The sequence below is a fragment of the Hypomesus nipponensis genome, chromosome 7, assembly GCF_054491055.1.
Source record: "Hypomesus nipponensis isolate SF chromosome 7, ASM5449105v1, whole genome shotgun sequence".
NCBI lineage: Eukaryota > Metazoa > Chordata > Actinopteri > Osmeriformes > Osmeridae > Hypomesus > Hypomesus nipponensis.
This window is the reverse complement of record NC_140367.1, coordinates 1,955,658-1,972,500: the sequence shown is the minus strand read 5'-3', so window position 1 is coordinate 1,972,500 and position 16,843 is coordinate 1,955,658. Positions and strand designations below refer to the sequence as shown.

The following is a 16,843-nucleotide window of genomic DNA, read 5'->3' as shown; positions in this document are numbered from 1 at the left end:
CGCTCCAACGAGGACCATGTCACCTACGTCACCAAGGTGGAGCAGTCCATTGTGGGCATGAAGACGGTGAGAGGACACACACACACACACACAAACAAACAAACAAACATATAGTGTTTTCACAGACACATAAACACACGTCTTTCTCTCACACACACACACACACACACACACACACTCACACATAGTGTTTTTACAGACATAGATGAACACACACACATCTGGTTCTGGACCTGCTAGTAGAACCAGGATCACCTGACACCTTGCAGACGTTTCTCCGTGAAAGGCAGGAGAGCCACTTCCAGTGGTGTGTTTCCACGTTAGTAAAACATCCATGGTGCTTGTGTCGCCCGTGCTAGCTTGATAGTAATGAGCTGACCTGAATGCTCTAATGACCACATTGGCTATGGACGTAGCTAGCGTGATTAATGAGTGGAGGTAATGAAAGCATGACTAATAATGAGGCTCTGCTAATGACAAGGGCCGCTAATGGCTAACGTCACTAATGGGCCTCGCTGATGCATGTTAGACGATGACAGAGGTCAAGACTAATGACAGCAAAGGTTAAGGGATTTTACCATGAAGTTTGACTTGATAAGGGTTTGTGTGTGTGTGTGCGTGTATGTGTGAGGGAGAGATGGAGGGTTGGACAAGATTTTAAGTTTTATGCAAAGAAAGTGAAAAAAGTGAGCAAAAGTGTCTGTCCCCATGACGACGGTGCCTGCCGCAGCTATTATGGGATGTGTTGTTTACGGCTCAGATATGGCTGACAGGGCGTCGCGTTGTTGGACATTTGGGGAACACGGCACTTGGAGTACTGTCAGATAAGTTAAACACACACACACAGTCTCACACACACACACAGTCTCACACACACACACACAGTCACACACAACACACATCTACACACAGTCATGCACACAGTCACACACACACACACAGTCTCACACACACACACACAGTCACACACAACACACATCTACACACAGTCATGCACACAGTCTCACACACACACACAGTCTCACACACACACACACACACACACAACACACATCTACACACAGTCACGCACACAGTCACACACACACACACAGTCTCACACACACACACACAGTCACACACAACACACATCTACACACAGTCACGCACACAGTCACACACACACACACAGTCTCACACACACACACACAGTCACACACAACACACATCTACACACAGTCACGCACACAGTCACACACACACACACAGTCTCACACACACACACACAGTCACACACAACACACATCTACACACAGTCACGCACACAGTGTGAGAGCGTACAAACGACCGGCGTTCGTTTGCTCACACTGGGATGAGAAGAATGGCTGGAGGGAGGGAGGGGGAGAGAGAGCAGCGAGAGGCTCTCTGGAGGGAGGGAGGGAGGGAGGGAGGGAGGGAGGGAGGGAGGGAGGGAGGGAGGGAGGGAGGGAGGGAGGGAGGGAGCAGCGAGAGGCTCTTTGTAGCCTGGAGGGAGGGAGGGAGGGAGGGGCAACCAGCAGGGGAGAGATGGAGGAGGAAGATGGAGGGAGAGACAGCCAGCGGGGGGCGAGATGGAGGAGGAAGATGGAGGGAGGGAAGGAAGGAAGGGGAGACAGAGAGGGAGAGAGGGAGAGAGAGGCAGCCAGCGGGGGAGAGAGATGGAGGAGGAAGATGGAGGGAGAGACAGCCATGGGAGGGCAATGTTAGGGTGATAAGAGGAGTGTTTGGATGGAGAGGTGGAGGGATGGAGGGATGGATAGATTGATGGAAAGACGAAATGAACGGGATGGAATAGACAGGACAGACAAGGAGGAGAGAGGTTTCATTTAGAGATGCTGAAGAGGGAGGGGAGGGGAAGACAGAGAAGTGGATGGAATTATTAAGGACGAGACGGAAGGCCAGATAGAGGAGATGGCATCCACGCAGCGATGGATTCACACCCTGGTAGGGGGAGGGGATGGTATGATTGTATCATTTTGACAAGGCATTACTTTTTTCTGTGTAATCTGCTTAAATTAGAGAGCAATAAGCCTGAAATCCTGGAGAGAGGCTTTCTCTGTGTTTGCTGGGCTGGGCTGGTTACATCAACTCAGCCCACCTCAGCCCACATCAACCTACTAAGACCCGCTCTCTCTCCACTGTAGTCTGCATTCACTTTTTTACCTCCTCTCTCTCGCTCTCTCTTGCTCTCTCTCTCGCTCGAAAACAACAATTCATATTGCCAAAGCAACGGTAGAATTACAGAAATATTCATCAATATAAATCATGGCCTTGTATATACTTATATTTCATTCACTCACAAATATATACATACGTGTAACAGCTACACGTATGTTACATACACTACACTGTAGCTACACCACACAGGTGTACAACTTGTATCCATATTATTATTATTCAAATTGGTACATTATTAATTTTGCCAACTAATCGGTAGAAAAAATACATAATGCTCTCTCTGCCTCTGTCTGCCTCTCTGTCTCTCTCTCTGTCTCAGACACACACGTCACAGTCTACTTGTCTGGGACACATACACACACACACACATGCCCTCACAGTGCACATCCGGTGCTGTCACCGTGTGGGTTGCCCCTGGTGCTTCTGCGTAATCCAGTGTGGCAGAGAGGAACCAAATTAAACAAATGTAATCCCCTGTTCCTGTGTTTTCCAGTGGGAACATACAACTACTGTTGTTATTATTATGTAAAGACCCTGGGTAACCCTTGAGCTCTGTTCTAATGTTTCTCTATTTGCAGGATTGTGATGATCTTCATGCAGGGCTAGGAGGGCTAGTGTGGGTCTGAACATGTGCTGTTGTCTGCCAAGAGGGCTTAAAATCCTCAAGAAAGCAAAATCCCAGGGTGTTTTTTCCAAGCACACTAAATTGCAGTGTTCCAAATAAACGTTCAACACAGAAACCATATTTCCTCTCCAGAAGGAACGCTGACTCTCCCTCTTTGCTCCAGGCCCGAGTCTTGTTCAAGACTCTACACCGCATTGACACTCGCACAATACAATAGCTTGACCTAGCAGTTTCCCCTCGTCCCCCTCGGTCTCACTTCATCGCTCGCTCTTCTGTTGATGTTAAGGTTTTATTCCCGCCCCGAGCCTCTTGTAAGATGTTCCAGGGAAACAAGGACACGGACGTTTGATCTGTTCTCCGGGGGGGTGCTCATCGAGGAGGGCAGAGGGGCAGAGATCTGAAGAATCTCCTTCTGGGAATCGACGAAGCTGACCGAGATCGATGGGTCCAGGCCTCTCGGCTCTTTATCAACACAGTCCCGGACTTCCTTTTGCATCACCACCCTGGTTTATCCTCTTAATTCCGCTTCACATCCACTCAATCTCTCTCTTTTTTTTTGGTCCCCCCTCTCTTCTGAGTTTTTTCTGAGAACAGTAAAGTACTTTGAGGTCATGTTTAATGACCCTCCTTTAATGAATAGATCTGTCCATTCTGTGCCTGAGCTGAAGTCATCCATAGGCCTTTATGCAGCACAAATCATGTGATTTATTGTGGGCTATTGTTGACCAGAGAAGGATAGCGAGGGTTGTAACAAAGGCGTTTTGCCTTTTGAAAACACTCCATCTACAGGAGAAAGTCTCATGCTTGATTCATTATTTCTCTCAGCCTCCAATGTGGATGTCTTTTAGTGAACAACTCCTCTTTTACTAGCTTGTTTTAACAGTTCTTCTTCTTCATTTTGTCTTTCTTCAGGTTCTGTCTGTCCCACACAGAAGACTAGTCTGTTGCAGTCGTCTGTTCGAGGTGACAGACGTCAACAAGGCCCAGAAACAAGCAGCCCACCAGAGAGAGGTCTTTCTCTTCAACGACCTCATTGTGGTAAGTACCCCCACCCTCGGGATTGTGGGAATTGTAGTTTTTAATTTACTTTTTATTTATTTTATTACGAACAAGTTCATATAATCCCATTCGTTTTTTTTTTTTTATCTTCGCCTTATGAGTGACGCAACTTCTCATCGGGATTCTCTGGATCTTATTTGTCTTTTCTGGTTGTGTACTTCCTGTTTGTTGTGTCTTAACTCCAGCTTGTTATGTCTTAAGTTTTACACCACAGGGACTGCAGTATGGATTGCATTCCCCAGCACTATGTTGAGAACAAAATACTACTGGTCAATAATTACGTTATTTTTCTCAGAGACTAATGCAAAGAAAAGTCATTAATTTGGTTCAACTCATACATAGAATGGGTCCCCTGAAATTAATCAAAGATTACGATGTCTATTTTAATGAATGCACCCAATTAGGGTCTCTACAGAAGTTATCTTTGTGAACTATTAAACTGCTATAATTACAAAACTTCTACATCTTCATCTGTCTTTAATGAAATGGAGACTATAAAATGACTGTCCAGAACTAATTGTGCTCTGAAGAGAAAGGGTTCCTGGTCAGAAGCTCCCAGAATCAAGGGGAAAAGGTCCACAGGATTCTCATATTTGATGGGAAAATTTTGAATCAAACCGGAAGAACGTGGCTTAAAACAGAGGGTCATAATTACTTCATTCATCTTTTATACAACGATCGTTTCCAGGCTCTCTGGAACTTTACGTAATTCCTAGTAATTAAATCCAGTGTCCTGTGAGATTTATTTCTCACGGCTGTTCCTAAAGCGAGGCAGTCAGACTAGCCGTGTTTCCTGCTGCTGTATTGGTTTGATTTACCTGCCCAATAAAAATGCTCTGAAATACTGTTGCGTGATAAAACCAGCTTTCACATGGAGCCGGCCCTGTAGCTTCCTGAAAGGACTTCTCTGAGCTTCCACACCCACAAATACATCCTTGTAAGCCATAAATTGGTCGAAATTGAACCCTTGGCTCAGGATGTAGAAAATATTGTGACTTTTAAGGTTAAGATGGCTATGAATATTGGGTTGATCCACTCTAGAAATTGGAGTTGTTCTGGTGATAAACTTTTGAGGCATTTTATTTCCTTCGAGGTCACTTTGAGATATGGAACACACTGTCATCACGTCGCACAGATTTAGTACATTTACTAGAATGGCTAACACTTAACCTTAATACATGAGAGCAATTGGATGTTGTTTTGTTGATGTTGTTTTACTTACTCCAGTAATATGATTGCCTAGAGGTTCCTGTGTGTACGTCAATGTTTTATTATTCCGTAACATAATATACTGCACCAATACAAGTACTTCTAAAGTAAAGTATAAACATGTCTTAACGGTTAAATCTCCAACTGTAACCTTAAATACTACATGTATAACTTGAAAAACTTAATGAGATCTTAAGCCAAAGATTAAGCTTGGAGACTTCAAATGGCCCGTTAGGCTTCAAACGCTTCTGTCATCGAAATAGCACGACATTTTGATTCGGTAGAATGCATCTGAGAGGGTGAAAAATGTCAATTTTTCGAGGTTTATCTAGGACGTTTGTAGGACAGTGCATGCATGTCACATGGCTGTTCTCCTTCTCCGTGTGTCTCTCAGATCCTGAAGCTGTGTCCTAAGAAGAAGAGCACAGCAGCCTACACCTTCTGCAAAGCCATGGGGCTGCTGGGAATGCACTTCCACCTGTTTGAGACCGAGTGTAAGTCGGCCCCAAACACACGCATGCTCGGAGGCGTCTCACGCGGTGTTCCAGCTCAGCGCTCGCCTGGCGAACTTTTCCACATGCGGAAAACACGAGCGATTTCTGTGTTCAAAGAGCGCGAGTTTAGGTTTGCGACGCGACTGAATGCGAAACACAGAGAAACAACAGCGGCTTGTTATGATGAGACTCAGGGAGAGGTTGGTGTCGGGAGAGACAGTCGTAGGATTGAGTTGTTGTCACCGTGGCCCTGTGAGTGATGGAGAGACTCTGATTGTTTTATTGAATAAGACAGCAGTAGAGAAAAGAGAAATTGGAAATATAGTCACGTGGCTTGAGACCGATACCTACCGAGTCCAGGCCTGCTGTAGTCAAGCAGCATCTGGGTTGGAAAATCGGATGTTTATCAGGAGGATGTGTATTTCTGTCGCCCGGAGGGACAATGGCTGCTGTTGGAAAACGTGTTGTTGGAAAATGAGACGGCGGGAAGGGGAGAGAGGGGAGACTACAGAATCAGCTGAGTGCAGCTCAGCGGAGTGAGGGAACAGTCACGATGACTGTTATTTCCCAGGAGAGTGCCTCTGCTCAGAGTTCTCTATCGTCTTTGGGGGGGAGCGGGGTGCCGAATAAAAAAAACATATTTTCTTTCTATTACAAAGCCAGTTGTTGGAATGATCATATGAAAATGTTTCAGACCGTTTCCTAAGTTTCTATATACCTTTGAGATTCATCAGAGCTTTCTTCTGTGTTTTGTGGAGGAATTTAATAATGCATAAAAAAAATGTTTTGCAGATGGTTTCCTGCATCTCTCATATTCCCATGTGTCGAGACAAAGAATTGTCATCCTGGCTGTTTACACCTTCCCCACCCTGCTCCCACGGCTCCTGCATTTCTAACTCTGTCCTCCCCCTCCAGACTACCCCCACGGTATCACCATCCTGTCCCCGTTTGGCTGTGACAAGAAGCAGGTGCTTAACTTCTGTGCCCAGAGCGCCGAGGAACTGCTCAAGTTCCTGGAAGACCTGAAGGAATCCATCGCTGAGGTGTCTGAGATGGAACAGATACGCATCGAATGTGAGTGTTGTTCACAACAAGGAGCTTAGGTGTGGCTGGTGTCCTTTAACAAAGCACACTGTGCCTGTGTCTGTGTGTGTGTGTGCCTGTGTGTGTGTGTGTGTGTGTCAGAGCATACCCCCAGTGAGCATCAGTTTCTTATCAGAGTTATCCAGGGCTCAGCGGTGTAGGCTCCCCTGGTCTCCCACTCTGAGAGAGGAGGGGGAGAGGAGGGGGAGAGGAGGGGGAAAGGAGGGGGAGAGGAGGGGGGAGAGGAGGGGGGAGACCAGGGGGGAGACCAGGGGGAGACCAGGGGGAGAGGAGGGGGAGAGGAGGGGGGAGACCAGGGGGGAGACCAGGGGGAGAGGAGGGGGGAGAGGAGGGGGGAGACGAGGGGAGACGAGAAGGAGAGGAGAGAAGCCTCAGGAGACACAAGGGTTTTGAAAGTTGATCTCCTGGCTAGGTGGCCTGTGTTCCACAGAGTGTAAATGAAAACATAACAAACCCAGGACACACTCCCAGCTGACACATTGTAAACTGACTCCCAGCTGACACACTGTAAACTGACTCCCAGCTGACACACTGTAAACTGACTCCCAGCAGACACACTGTAAACTGACTCCCAGCAGACACACTGTAATCTGACTCCCAGCAGACACACTGTAAACTGACTCCCAGCAGACACACTGTAAACTGACTCCCAGCAGACACACTGTAATCTGACTCCCAGCTGACACATTGTAAACTGACTCCCAGCAGACACACTGTAAACTGACTCCCAGCAGACACACTGTAATCTGACTCCCAGCTGACACATTGTAATCTGACTCCCAGCAGACACACTGTAAACTGACTCCCAGCAGACACACTGTAATCTGACTCCCAGCAGACACACTGTAAACTGACTCCCAGCAGACACACTGTAAACTGACTCCCAGCAGACACACTGTAATATGACTCCCAGCTGACACATTGTAAACTGACTCCCAGCAGACACATTGTAAACTGACTCCCAGCAGACACATTGTAAACTGACTCCCAGCAGACACACTGTAAACTGACTCCCAGCTGACACACTGTAAACTAACTCCCAGCAGACACACTGTAAACTGACTCCCAGCAGACACACTGTAAACTGACTCCCAGCAGACACACTGTAATCTGACTCCCAGCAGACACACTGTAAACTGACTCCCAGCAGACACACTGTAAACTGACTCCCAGCAGACACACTGTAAACTGATTCCCAGCAGACACACTGTAAACTGACTCCCAGCAGACACACTGTAAACTGACTCCCAGCAGACACACTGTAATCTGACTCCTGCAGAAGGTCAGGTGTAGGGGCTGTCTGAGACCCAGGCATCTGAACCACCCAGACGCCAGCCTATTATGGTCTGTTTTTGTGTTCTTTGCTGCACTGCGGCCAGACACACTTGTAGACAGACACAACACGAGTGGGGAAAGAGGCCAGCACTCCTGAAAGCAGTCAAGCAGCAGAACGGTTTTAAAGTGTGTGTGTGTGTGTGTGTGTTTTTCTGTCTGTCACCAGGGGGTTGAGCACAGCACAGCCCCAGATTGTCAAGGCCGTGGCCAATAGTGTGTCCCAGCTGAGGATGGTGACACTCTGGAGAGCAGACTTTTAACACAGACACGCAGAAGAAACTTACACACAGAACAGCTATATTGTGTCCTCTCTCCCGAGTGCTCTATTGCAGACATCCATGCACATTTTAGTGGTTCAGGGGTGCACGCTATCATTTACTGCTCCCCGAAAATCCGACTTTGTTCTGTCATTTCTTTCGAGGGCGTTTTCTAATGCGAGTGCAGTCAGGGACATCAAAAACATTTAGCCATGGTGATTGGAAATGACAAGCAATTATCATCAAGTGGAGAGCCTAATTTGGAAGCAAGAGGGTGTGGGAGGGTTTGGGGAGGTGGGGGGTGGATAGAGAGGGGAGAGAGAAGGGGAGGTGGGGAGGGTGAAGAGCAGGGTGAAGGGTAGAGAAGGAGGCAGGGGGAATACAAAAGAGAGAGAAAGGGAGGGGGTATGTGACTTGGTGAAATGAAGGAGTCTCCTCCATGGTGATGTTTGACTCGTTGGTTTCTGTCGTGTTTTTCTTCTTCTGCCATTTTGCTGCCATTTAAGCAATGTCTTTGTCTGTCACTCAATTTGTATTAGTGCTGCTGTTACCTTTGACGCCTCTATTACGCTCTCTCTCCCTCCTGTCTCTCTCATCTCTCTCTCTTTCTCTCTCTCCTCTCTCTCTCGCTTTGTCAATTAAATTCAATTTAGCTTTATTAACATGACAGTCGTTACATCCCCATTGCCAAAGCAAGAGGCACAACAACAGACATTAACAACACCATTCAAAAACAACATAAGGAACGACAGTCAGTATTGTCCGGAACATGTGGTAACAACAAAGTGTCAAGAACAGATTACAACAAAACAAAAACAACTTAAGTAAATAGCTACATTGAGATGGACAACACATATTACAAATAGAATTTCAAGGCTGATCACATTACACTGATTTCCCTGATTTCATGGCTCTCTTTTAGAAATCGTCCAGATAGGGGGGCTGTGTCTCACTTTTAGCTTTTCATCATCAGACAGTGTGGTGAACAATGGAACAAGGGATTCAAATTTATCAAAGAAATACTGTCTGGTATTTCTGTACCGTTGGCAGTGTAGTAGAAAGTGCATCTCTGTCTTTACCTCACCTGTCGTACAGTGGCCACGGACTAGTCAGGATCTGTCTCTGTTTTACATCTTTTACAGTATAAAAATATTTAGCCAATTCATAGTTTGTGTTTAGGGCCCGATAGCAACTTCTCTCTCTCTCTCTCTCTCTCTCTCTCTCTCTCTCTCTCTCTCTCTCTCTCTCTCTCTCTCTCTCTCTCTCTCCTCTCTCTCCCTCTCTCTCTATCTCCCTCTCTCTCCTATCTCTCTCTATCTCTCTCTCTGTCTCTGTCGCTCTCTTTTGTCAGCCTTGTCTGCTTTTGTCCATTTCACCCACTCCTCATCCCGTCCCCCTCTCCTCTGTGTGGTGGTGATAATGATGGTGATGAGGATGATGATGATGATGATGAGGGTGATGATGATGAAGATGATGGTGATGATGATGAAGATGATGGCTTGTCTGCATTAGGGGAGCTGGAAAAGCAGCAGGGGGCCAAGGCGCTCGCCAGCAAGAATAACGGAACACAACTCGAACTCCGTGCCAAACAGGGCTCCCCATCAGGTGTGTGTGTGTGTGTGTGTGTGTGTGCACCTACGTGCCAAACAGGGATGATCAGGTACAGTGAAATGGATCAAATCAATTAAATTTAATTGGATCAATACACGAAGAAGAAATATTTACATTTATCAGACACTCTTATCCAGAGCGACTTACAGTACAGGGACATTCCACCCCGAGGCAAGTAGGGTGAAGTGCCTTACCTAAGGACACAACGTCATTTGGCTCAGCCGGGAATCAAACTGGCGACCTTATACATATACATATGCTACATATAATTTCCACATTTGTTCTTGTTTCGGGTGGCTGCCTGTTGAAACCTTACCACCTTCTTGTGTTCCTGCAGGAAAGCCAGAACTTGAGGACCAAAGTGGTCACAATGCCGTTGAGGTAAGTGCTCAATTATAGGGCGAAGTTCAAACACAGGTAAGTAGGTTTCTGTCTATAATTACTAGAGTAGGAAAGGTTTAGGCACACAGCCGCAGTTGCTAGCTTCACGTAGCGTCTAGCTGGCAGGTCTGGTAGTCCTAGTGATGGAATAAGCTACTTTGTGGGGACTTCCCCTGTGGTCCTAGTGATGGAATAAGCTACTTTGTGGGGACTTCCCCTGTGGTCCTAGTGATGGAATAAGCTACTTTGTGGGGACTTCCCCTGTGGTCCTAGTGATGGAATAAGCTACTTTGTGGGGACTTCCCCTGTGGTCCTAGTGATGGAATAAGCTACTTTGTGGGGACTTCCCCTCTGGTCCTTGTGATGGAATAAGCTACTTTGTGGGGACTTCCCCTCTGGTCCTAGTGATGGAATAAACTACTTTGTGGGGACTTCCCCTCTGGTCCTAGTGATGGAATAAGCTACTTTGTGGGGACTTCCCCTGTGGTCCTAGTGATGGAATAAGCTACTTTGTGGGGACTTCCCCTCTGGTCCTTGTGATGGAATAAGCTACTTTGTGGGGACTTCCCCTGTGGTCCTAGTGATGGAATAAGCTACTTTGTGGGGACTTCCCCTCTGGTCCTAGTGATGGAATAAGCTACTTTGTGGGGACTTCCCCTGTGGTCCTAGTGATGGAATAAGCTACTTTGTGGGGACTTCCCCTGTGGTCCTAGTGATGGAATAAGAGTGTGACATCATGAGTGGTAGCTCGCTCAGCAGTACCAAGGCTAGGGCTCTGTGACAGTCCTGATATTGGAAAGCGAGGTGGCTCCGCTAGCTAGGTACCGTGGTTCATCGACCCAGCCCCTCTCTAAACCGTGGCTGCATGTGCTGATCCAGGTGAGGAAGAGGGGACACAGGGTTTCACCTTCAAACTGTTTGTCTCTGTGTGCACACGTGTCAACAATCTCAGGCTCTAATTAACAAGCTAACGATCAGGTGTTTCACTGAGTAAAAAACTCTCATTTCTCTTGTAATCGTCAATCCCCTTTCTCTCTGGAGAAAACCTGAGCATTGTGCACCAACCCTGAGAGCTAAACTACAAGACCAAGAAGGATTTGCGATTACCATCGTGCTGGTGCAACCTTTCGTAGTTCTTTTCCTTCGCTGTATGAGGCGGGGGGGGGGGGGGGGGGCGACCGGAGCAAACTCATATGTCAGATCCTGTTTGACAAGTCCCAGCTGTGTGTTGCTACAGAGCTGTATTGGTTCTCCAGACAGCCCAGATCCTCTTTATGAGCCCCTTGTGTCTCAGGCACATTCAATCCTGACCCCAACACGCACCATGCAGTTAGAAAGCTCTGCTGACATGTACTGTACCATGTGGTTTTAACAGCTTTTATTTCAATATGAAGAGGCACTTCTGCGTTACTCACTAAGAAACGATTTGGATGTTGACATGTTAGAGTGCTGTGTAATCTCAGGTTTTGTATGTACAGCAAATGAAACGCTTTTAGATGTCATTTTTATTTGTCAGATTGATGTTCTTATGGAGTAAGTGCTGTCTGGTAAAACAACAACAGCTACTGCTGGAAAAGAGTTTGAATTAATGATCCCTGAGGATCCACAGTAACATCCAGGTGTGTCAGAGGTTTGATGAGAACAAAGATAACATTCAAATAAACACGTCAAATGTTGGATGAGGGGAAATCGTCTTCAAGCACAAGTTGATGCAGCATCTCTCCTATCCCCTGGCTGTAGGGTGTATGCGCCTCATCTGTGCCACCATCTTAACCAGCCCCTCGCCCCCCGCTCTCCACCCTCCTCCTGCCCAACTAAATGTCACTGCCGCCGCCCCCCGCCCCCCCGGTGGGGAGAATGATCCGTCCTCACGCATCCCTGCCCCACCTCCTGGAGATGAGATCACAGGCTTCAGAGACCCCTGTCTGCACACACACACACACGCCACACATACACCACACACGCACTCACACACACACGCCTCACGTACACCACACACGCACTCACACATACTCCACACACACTCCACACATACACCACACACGCACTCAACATTTCAGGGTTGTTGAACTCCTGCTTTAACAGACTCAGAGCATACAATATGAAGACCTGATTGCAGAGCTGTGAAGGGAAACAGGTTGAATGTTGTGTATTTAGTTCCTCCAAAAGCTGCCTTTCCCCTGGCCGAGGGTGAGCCCACTGAACTGGCTTTGTGTTTCAGAACCACATCAAATAGTTTAACATCGATGCCATCCTGTCGGAGGGACACTGCTGTAAATCAGATGGCCCGTACAGCGTAAGAACCGTACCATTTCCATAACGTCTCGGAAATCCTGCTTCAGGGAGGTGCTCTCACTGGTGGAACAGCACACAGCAGCATACTTAATTAGAGACATTTGCATATCCACAGCTCTCTGCCTATCAGCACGCGGTGAATATGCTAATGGATTGATTAGTGCAATCCCCAGAGACTGGGTGTTGGAACATTCCAGAAGCGACTAACAGAATGTTGACTTTGCGGTTCCGTATGTTTGGGGAACAGACTACACTACCCATGGTGCACTCCTGCCGGAGCATGCCAGTCTCATTAGCAGTGTTGCGGGACACACCTGGGGGGTCTCTCTCGTTTCCATGTTACCTGTTGAGGTCGCGACAACACAGCGACTCCCCAGCCCCTGTCTCTCAGAGAGACTCAGCACTGCCTAGAGATCTTCAGTCCCTCCCTGTGGTTGTGTGGTCCGTTAACATGGAACAGATAAGAGGTTCTTACCGCTGCCTGTCATCGCCACATCTCCAGGAACACAGCTTTGCCATCCCCTCTTATTCAGTACAAAACACCAACACAAACATGCTGAAGTCAAGCCTTTGCTAAAGGCTACAGTGTTCAGTGTAGAATAAGGCAGCTGGTAGACAAAGACAACATTAGATAAGTATTAGCTGGCATGAGGAGGAGACAGGCTAGCGCAGGGTCATACCTGTGTGTCACTGTGGAGGACAGTCTAGCAGCTTTGCTGTCAGGCTGCCTGGAATGACCATGTGACTAGGCCTGCATTCTGATGTGTTCCCTGTGAGTCTGTGGATGTCGGCCCGCACCCCACCTCCCTCTTCTTCCCCCACCTACCAAACCCCCTACCTACATCTTCTGACCCCACCCTCCTCCTCTTCTGAGTTTGACTTGGTCCCCTCCCCCACTTCCCACCTCTGTGTTCGATGGGTTCCCCAGACGCCCCTCCCCCTGTTCCCCAGCACCCGCCGCGCCCAGTGTTCCACCTCCACGTTCCACCTCCACGTTCCACCTCCACGTTCCACCTCTCCACCAGAGCTGCACCCTGGTCTGGACTGGACGACACAGCTGCCCTCTGTGTCGCCGCTGAAGCCACCAGCAAAACCCCCTCTCCTCCTTTCTCCAAAAACCCCCTCTCCTCCTTTCTCCAAAAACCCCCTCTCCTCCTTTCTCCAAAAACCCCCTCTCCTCCTTTCTCCAAAAAACCCCTCTCCTCCTTTCTCCAAAAACCCCCTCTCCTCCTTTCTCCAAAAACCCCCTCTCCTCCTTTCTCCAAAAACCCCCTCTCCTCCTTTCTCCAAAAACCCCCTCTCCTCCTTTCTCCAAAAACCCCCTCTCCTCCTTTCTCCAAAAACCCCCTCTCCTCCTTTCTCCAAAAACCCCCTCTCCTCCTTTCTCCAAAAACCCCCTCTCCTCCTTTCTCCAAAAACCCCCTCTCCTCCTTTCTCCAAAAACCCCCTCACACCATCCCCACCTTTACCTCCCCCTCTCTCCCTCACGCTCCGCACCAGTGTCCCCAGCACCTGTTCTGAATCGGCCCCGGTCCCCCCAGCCTCCGCACCTGCCCCCAGCCTCCACACCTACCCCCAGCCTCCGCACCTGCCCCCAGCCTCCACGACTACCCCCAGCCTCCACACCTACTCCCAGCCTCCACGCCTGCCCCCAGCCTCCACGACTACCCCCAGCTTCCACACCTGCCCCCAGCCTCCACACCTGCCCCCAGCCTCCATACCTACCCCCAGCCTCCGCACCTGCCCCCAGCCTCCACGACTACCCCCAGCTTCCACACCTGCCCCCAGCCTCCACACCTACCCCCAGCCTCCACACCTACTCCCAGCCTCCACGCCTGCCCCCAGCCTCCACCCCTGCCTGTGGTGTGATCTGTCTGTTCACCAAGAGGGCTTAAACAGCAACAACAACTGACCCGTGGGGGAGGAAGCAGTCTTATAACATGTGATGCTGTCTCTGGCTGTTTCTAAACTAGGTGTCAATTCACAACAGGCATCAGACGCACCAGCTCAGCAGCAGCATGGCGTGGAGCCACGGGAACGCGGCCCCTCCTAACCACCAGGGGGAGCTGTCCCACCGCCCCCAGCTTCAGCCCGCAGCCCCCACTGTGGCCGACCTGCAGACTCTCACCCAGTGCCAGCAGATCGTCAAGGTCATCGTCCTGGACAACAGCGGCCATGGCCGCGTGGAGGCTTTCCTAAGCCACACCCCCACCCACCACCAGCACCTCCACCCCCAACACCTCCTGCAGGCCGCAGTGCCCACCCCCATGTGCTCGCCTGGAGGGGGCGGGGCGCAGAACAAGGAGGGCCCCCAGCCCCCCCTGCCCCCTCCGCCACCCCCCTACAACCACCCCCACCAGTACATCCCCCCCGACCCCCGCCTCAGCCTTCAGAGAACCCACAGCGGCTCTAGAAGCATGGTGTAAATAGACCCCTCCACCCTTATTGCCACAGTACAAAATGTACATATATACATACAGAAACAGAGATATGAAAGAAGAAATATCACAGCTATATGCATATATTTAAGGATAAAAAATGAAATAAAAACGAGTACAGTTTAATTTCAAAAGAATATTAAAAAAACGTCAACTCAAAGGTTTTAAAGACGTGTGGTGTATCGAATAGTACTGAAGTGAAAAATAATAAAGTTTTACTTGATTCTATGTGTATTTTGAAATATTATGTAGTTTTAACAAATTTATATAACAGTTTTATCAGTTTTAACTCTGAAAGCTAGATGATGTTGCAGAATGATTTGTTCCTGTTCGGATCGCTAATAGTGAAGGTTAGTAATATACATCATAAACAATAGCATTAACAACAACAGCAACACACACTTTTAACTAATACAGAACACAAACTGTCTGACTTTCTCAAAGATGGGCTCATTCTACACAAAAACATTTAGGTTTTTCGCTTTTAGGGCCCTCACCTCCTCCTCCTTAGTGTGTATCCTGTGTGTGTGCGTGCATTTGATTGACATTGATTGAAAATGCGTGTGCCAAAGTCAAGACGTTCTCCAAGGGATGTACTCCCAACCAGCTAGGACTAAAGGAACTCTTAAAAAACATAAAAAAAAAAAAAAAAACTGCTTCAGAAAGCTTTCGTTTCTGCTTTTCCCTCCACAAGGAGCACAAACAGAACTCTCCTCTTGTGGTGTTTCAGTCAGTCCCCTATCTCATCCTGCTCTCTCTGCAGTTGTTATTCATGTTGACGAGGAGCCCCCCCCCCTCTCTCTCTAAAAGATATCTCTGATAATGTGTCTCTGTCAACGTCATGTCTGTGAAGTTGTTTTCTCCTTCAGTCGACTGTAAACACAGGCTCCTAACAGTCACACTGTCTCAATAAATCACCATAAAGGATGATGGGATTAGAAAGAAGGCAACCAATCAAAATGGCTTACTGCCAAACCAAAAGCCAATGACAGCCTGGGGTTTGGAGAGACTATTTTATTTTTATTTTTATTTTTTTATGTGTGTCTGATTGCAGTTGCTATTGTAATATTCAGCTCAGGAATTCTTGACACATGTAACTGATGACGTGGGAATTTTAATAACGATAATGTGAGTTCAAATATTCTGGGATGGTTGAAGTTGCAAATTTCCGTTTAGTTTGTGTTCATGGAGTATTACAATAGCGTAAGGAATATAGCTCCTACTCTGAGCTACGGTCTAACAATCTGTCCAATGTTAACTATTGTCTGTGTACACTCCTTAAGTTTGATGTGTGTACTTTAATAGTGATCTCTCTATTTAGTTAAGCAACAAGACCACTGTTCACACTACATGTAGGGGACATAAGCAGGGGAGAATCGTACTGTTAAGTCATAAAGTCCTTTTTGCTGCTTGTGCAACAAATTTGTTTTGGTTTGACTTTTCGTACAACCGAGGGCAACAGGATCCACACCTAGACCCCTTCGTGTGGCACCTCTCCATTGTTACGTCTGCAAATGTGTTCCATCATCTGTTTGGTTGAAGGTTGGAGGGAAAGGGTGAGGTTTTATCTCCTGGTATTTATTTTTGATCAAGCTTGCTTCGCAAATACCCCAGCCATACGGGGAGGCTACCCAAGGCAGGAGGGCTATCTTTTGCCCACCTAAATGCTACGCCAACTGGGTGTCCTTTATCTGAAATAGGTTGTGGACTGCCCCAGTCTAGACGTGTCAATGTTTTAATCATGGCCCCATCAGGTGAGGATAAACCTGCCTTTCCTCTGACCCTCCTGCTCTCCTCTCTCTCATCAGCCAGGTTAGACTCAAGACCCGCTGTTCCACG

The 16,843-nt window shown here is 47.9% G+C and overlaps 1 protein-coding gene across 1 annotated transcript in view; it reads left to right on the top strand.

Moving 5' to 3' along the window:
- The window catches only part of iqsec3a (IQ motif and Sec7 domain ArfGEF 3a), a 77,458-nt gene extending 62,695 nt beyond the window's left edge, over positions 1 to 14,763 (top strand). Inside the window, exons 8-14 of the mRNA XM_084701533.1 lie at positions 1 to 66; positions 3,734 to 3,859; positions 5,484 to 5,583; positions 6,499 to 6,657; positions 9,792 to 9,884; positions 10,228 to 10,271; positions 14,557 to 14,763. The exon at positions 1 to 66 is cut by the window's left edge and continues 74 nt beyond it. Of these exons, the coding sequence (XP_084557659.1) occupies positions 1 to 66; positions 3,734 to 3,859; positions 5,484 to 5,583; positions 6,499 to 6,657; positions 9,792 to 9,884; positions 10,228 to 10,271; positions 14,557 to 14,619 (651 nt within the window). The 3' untranslated portion in view covers positions 14,620 to 14,763. The remainder of the gene's footprint in view (positions 67 to 3,733; positions 3,860 to 5,483; positions 5,584 to 6,498; positions 6,658 to 9,791; positions 9,885 to 10,227; positions 10,272 to 14,556) is intronic.
- Positions 14,764 to 16,843: the final 2,080 nt, after the last annotated feature.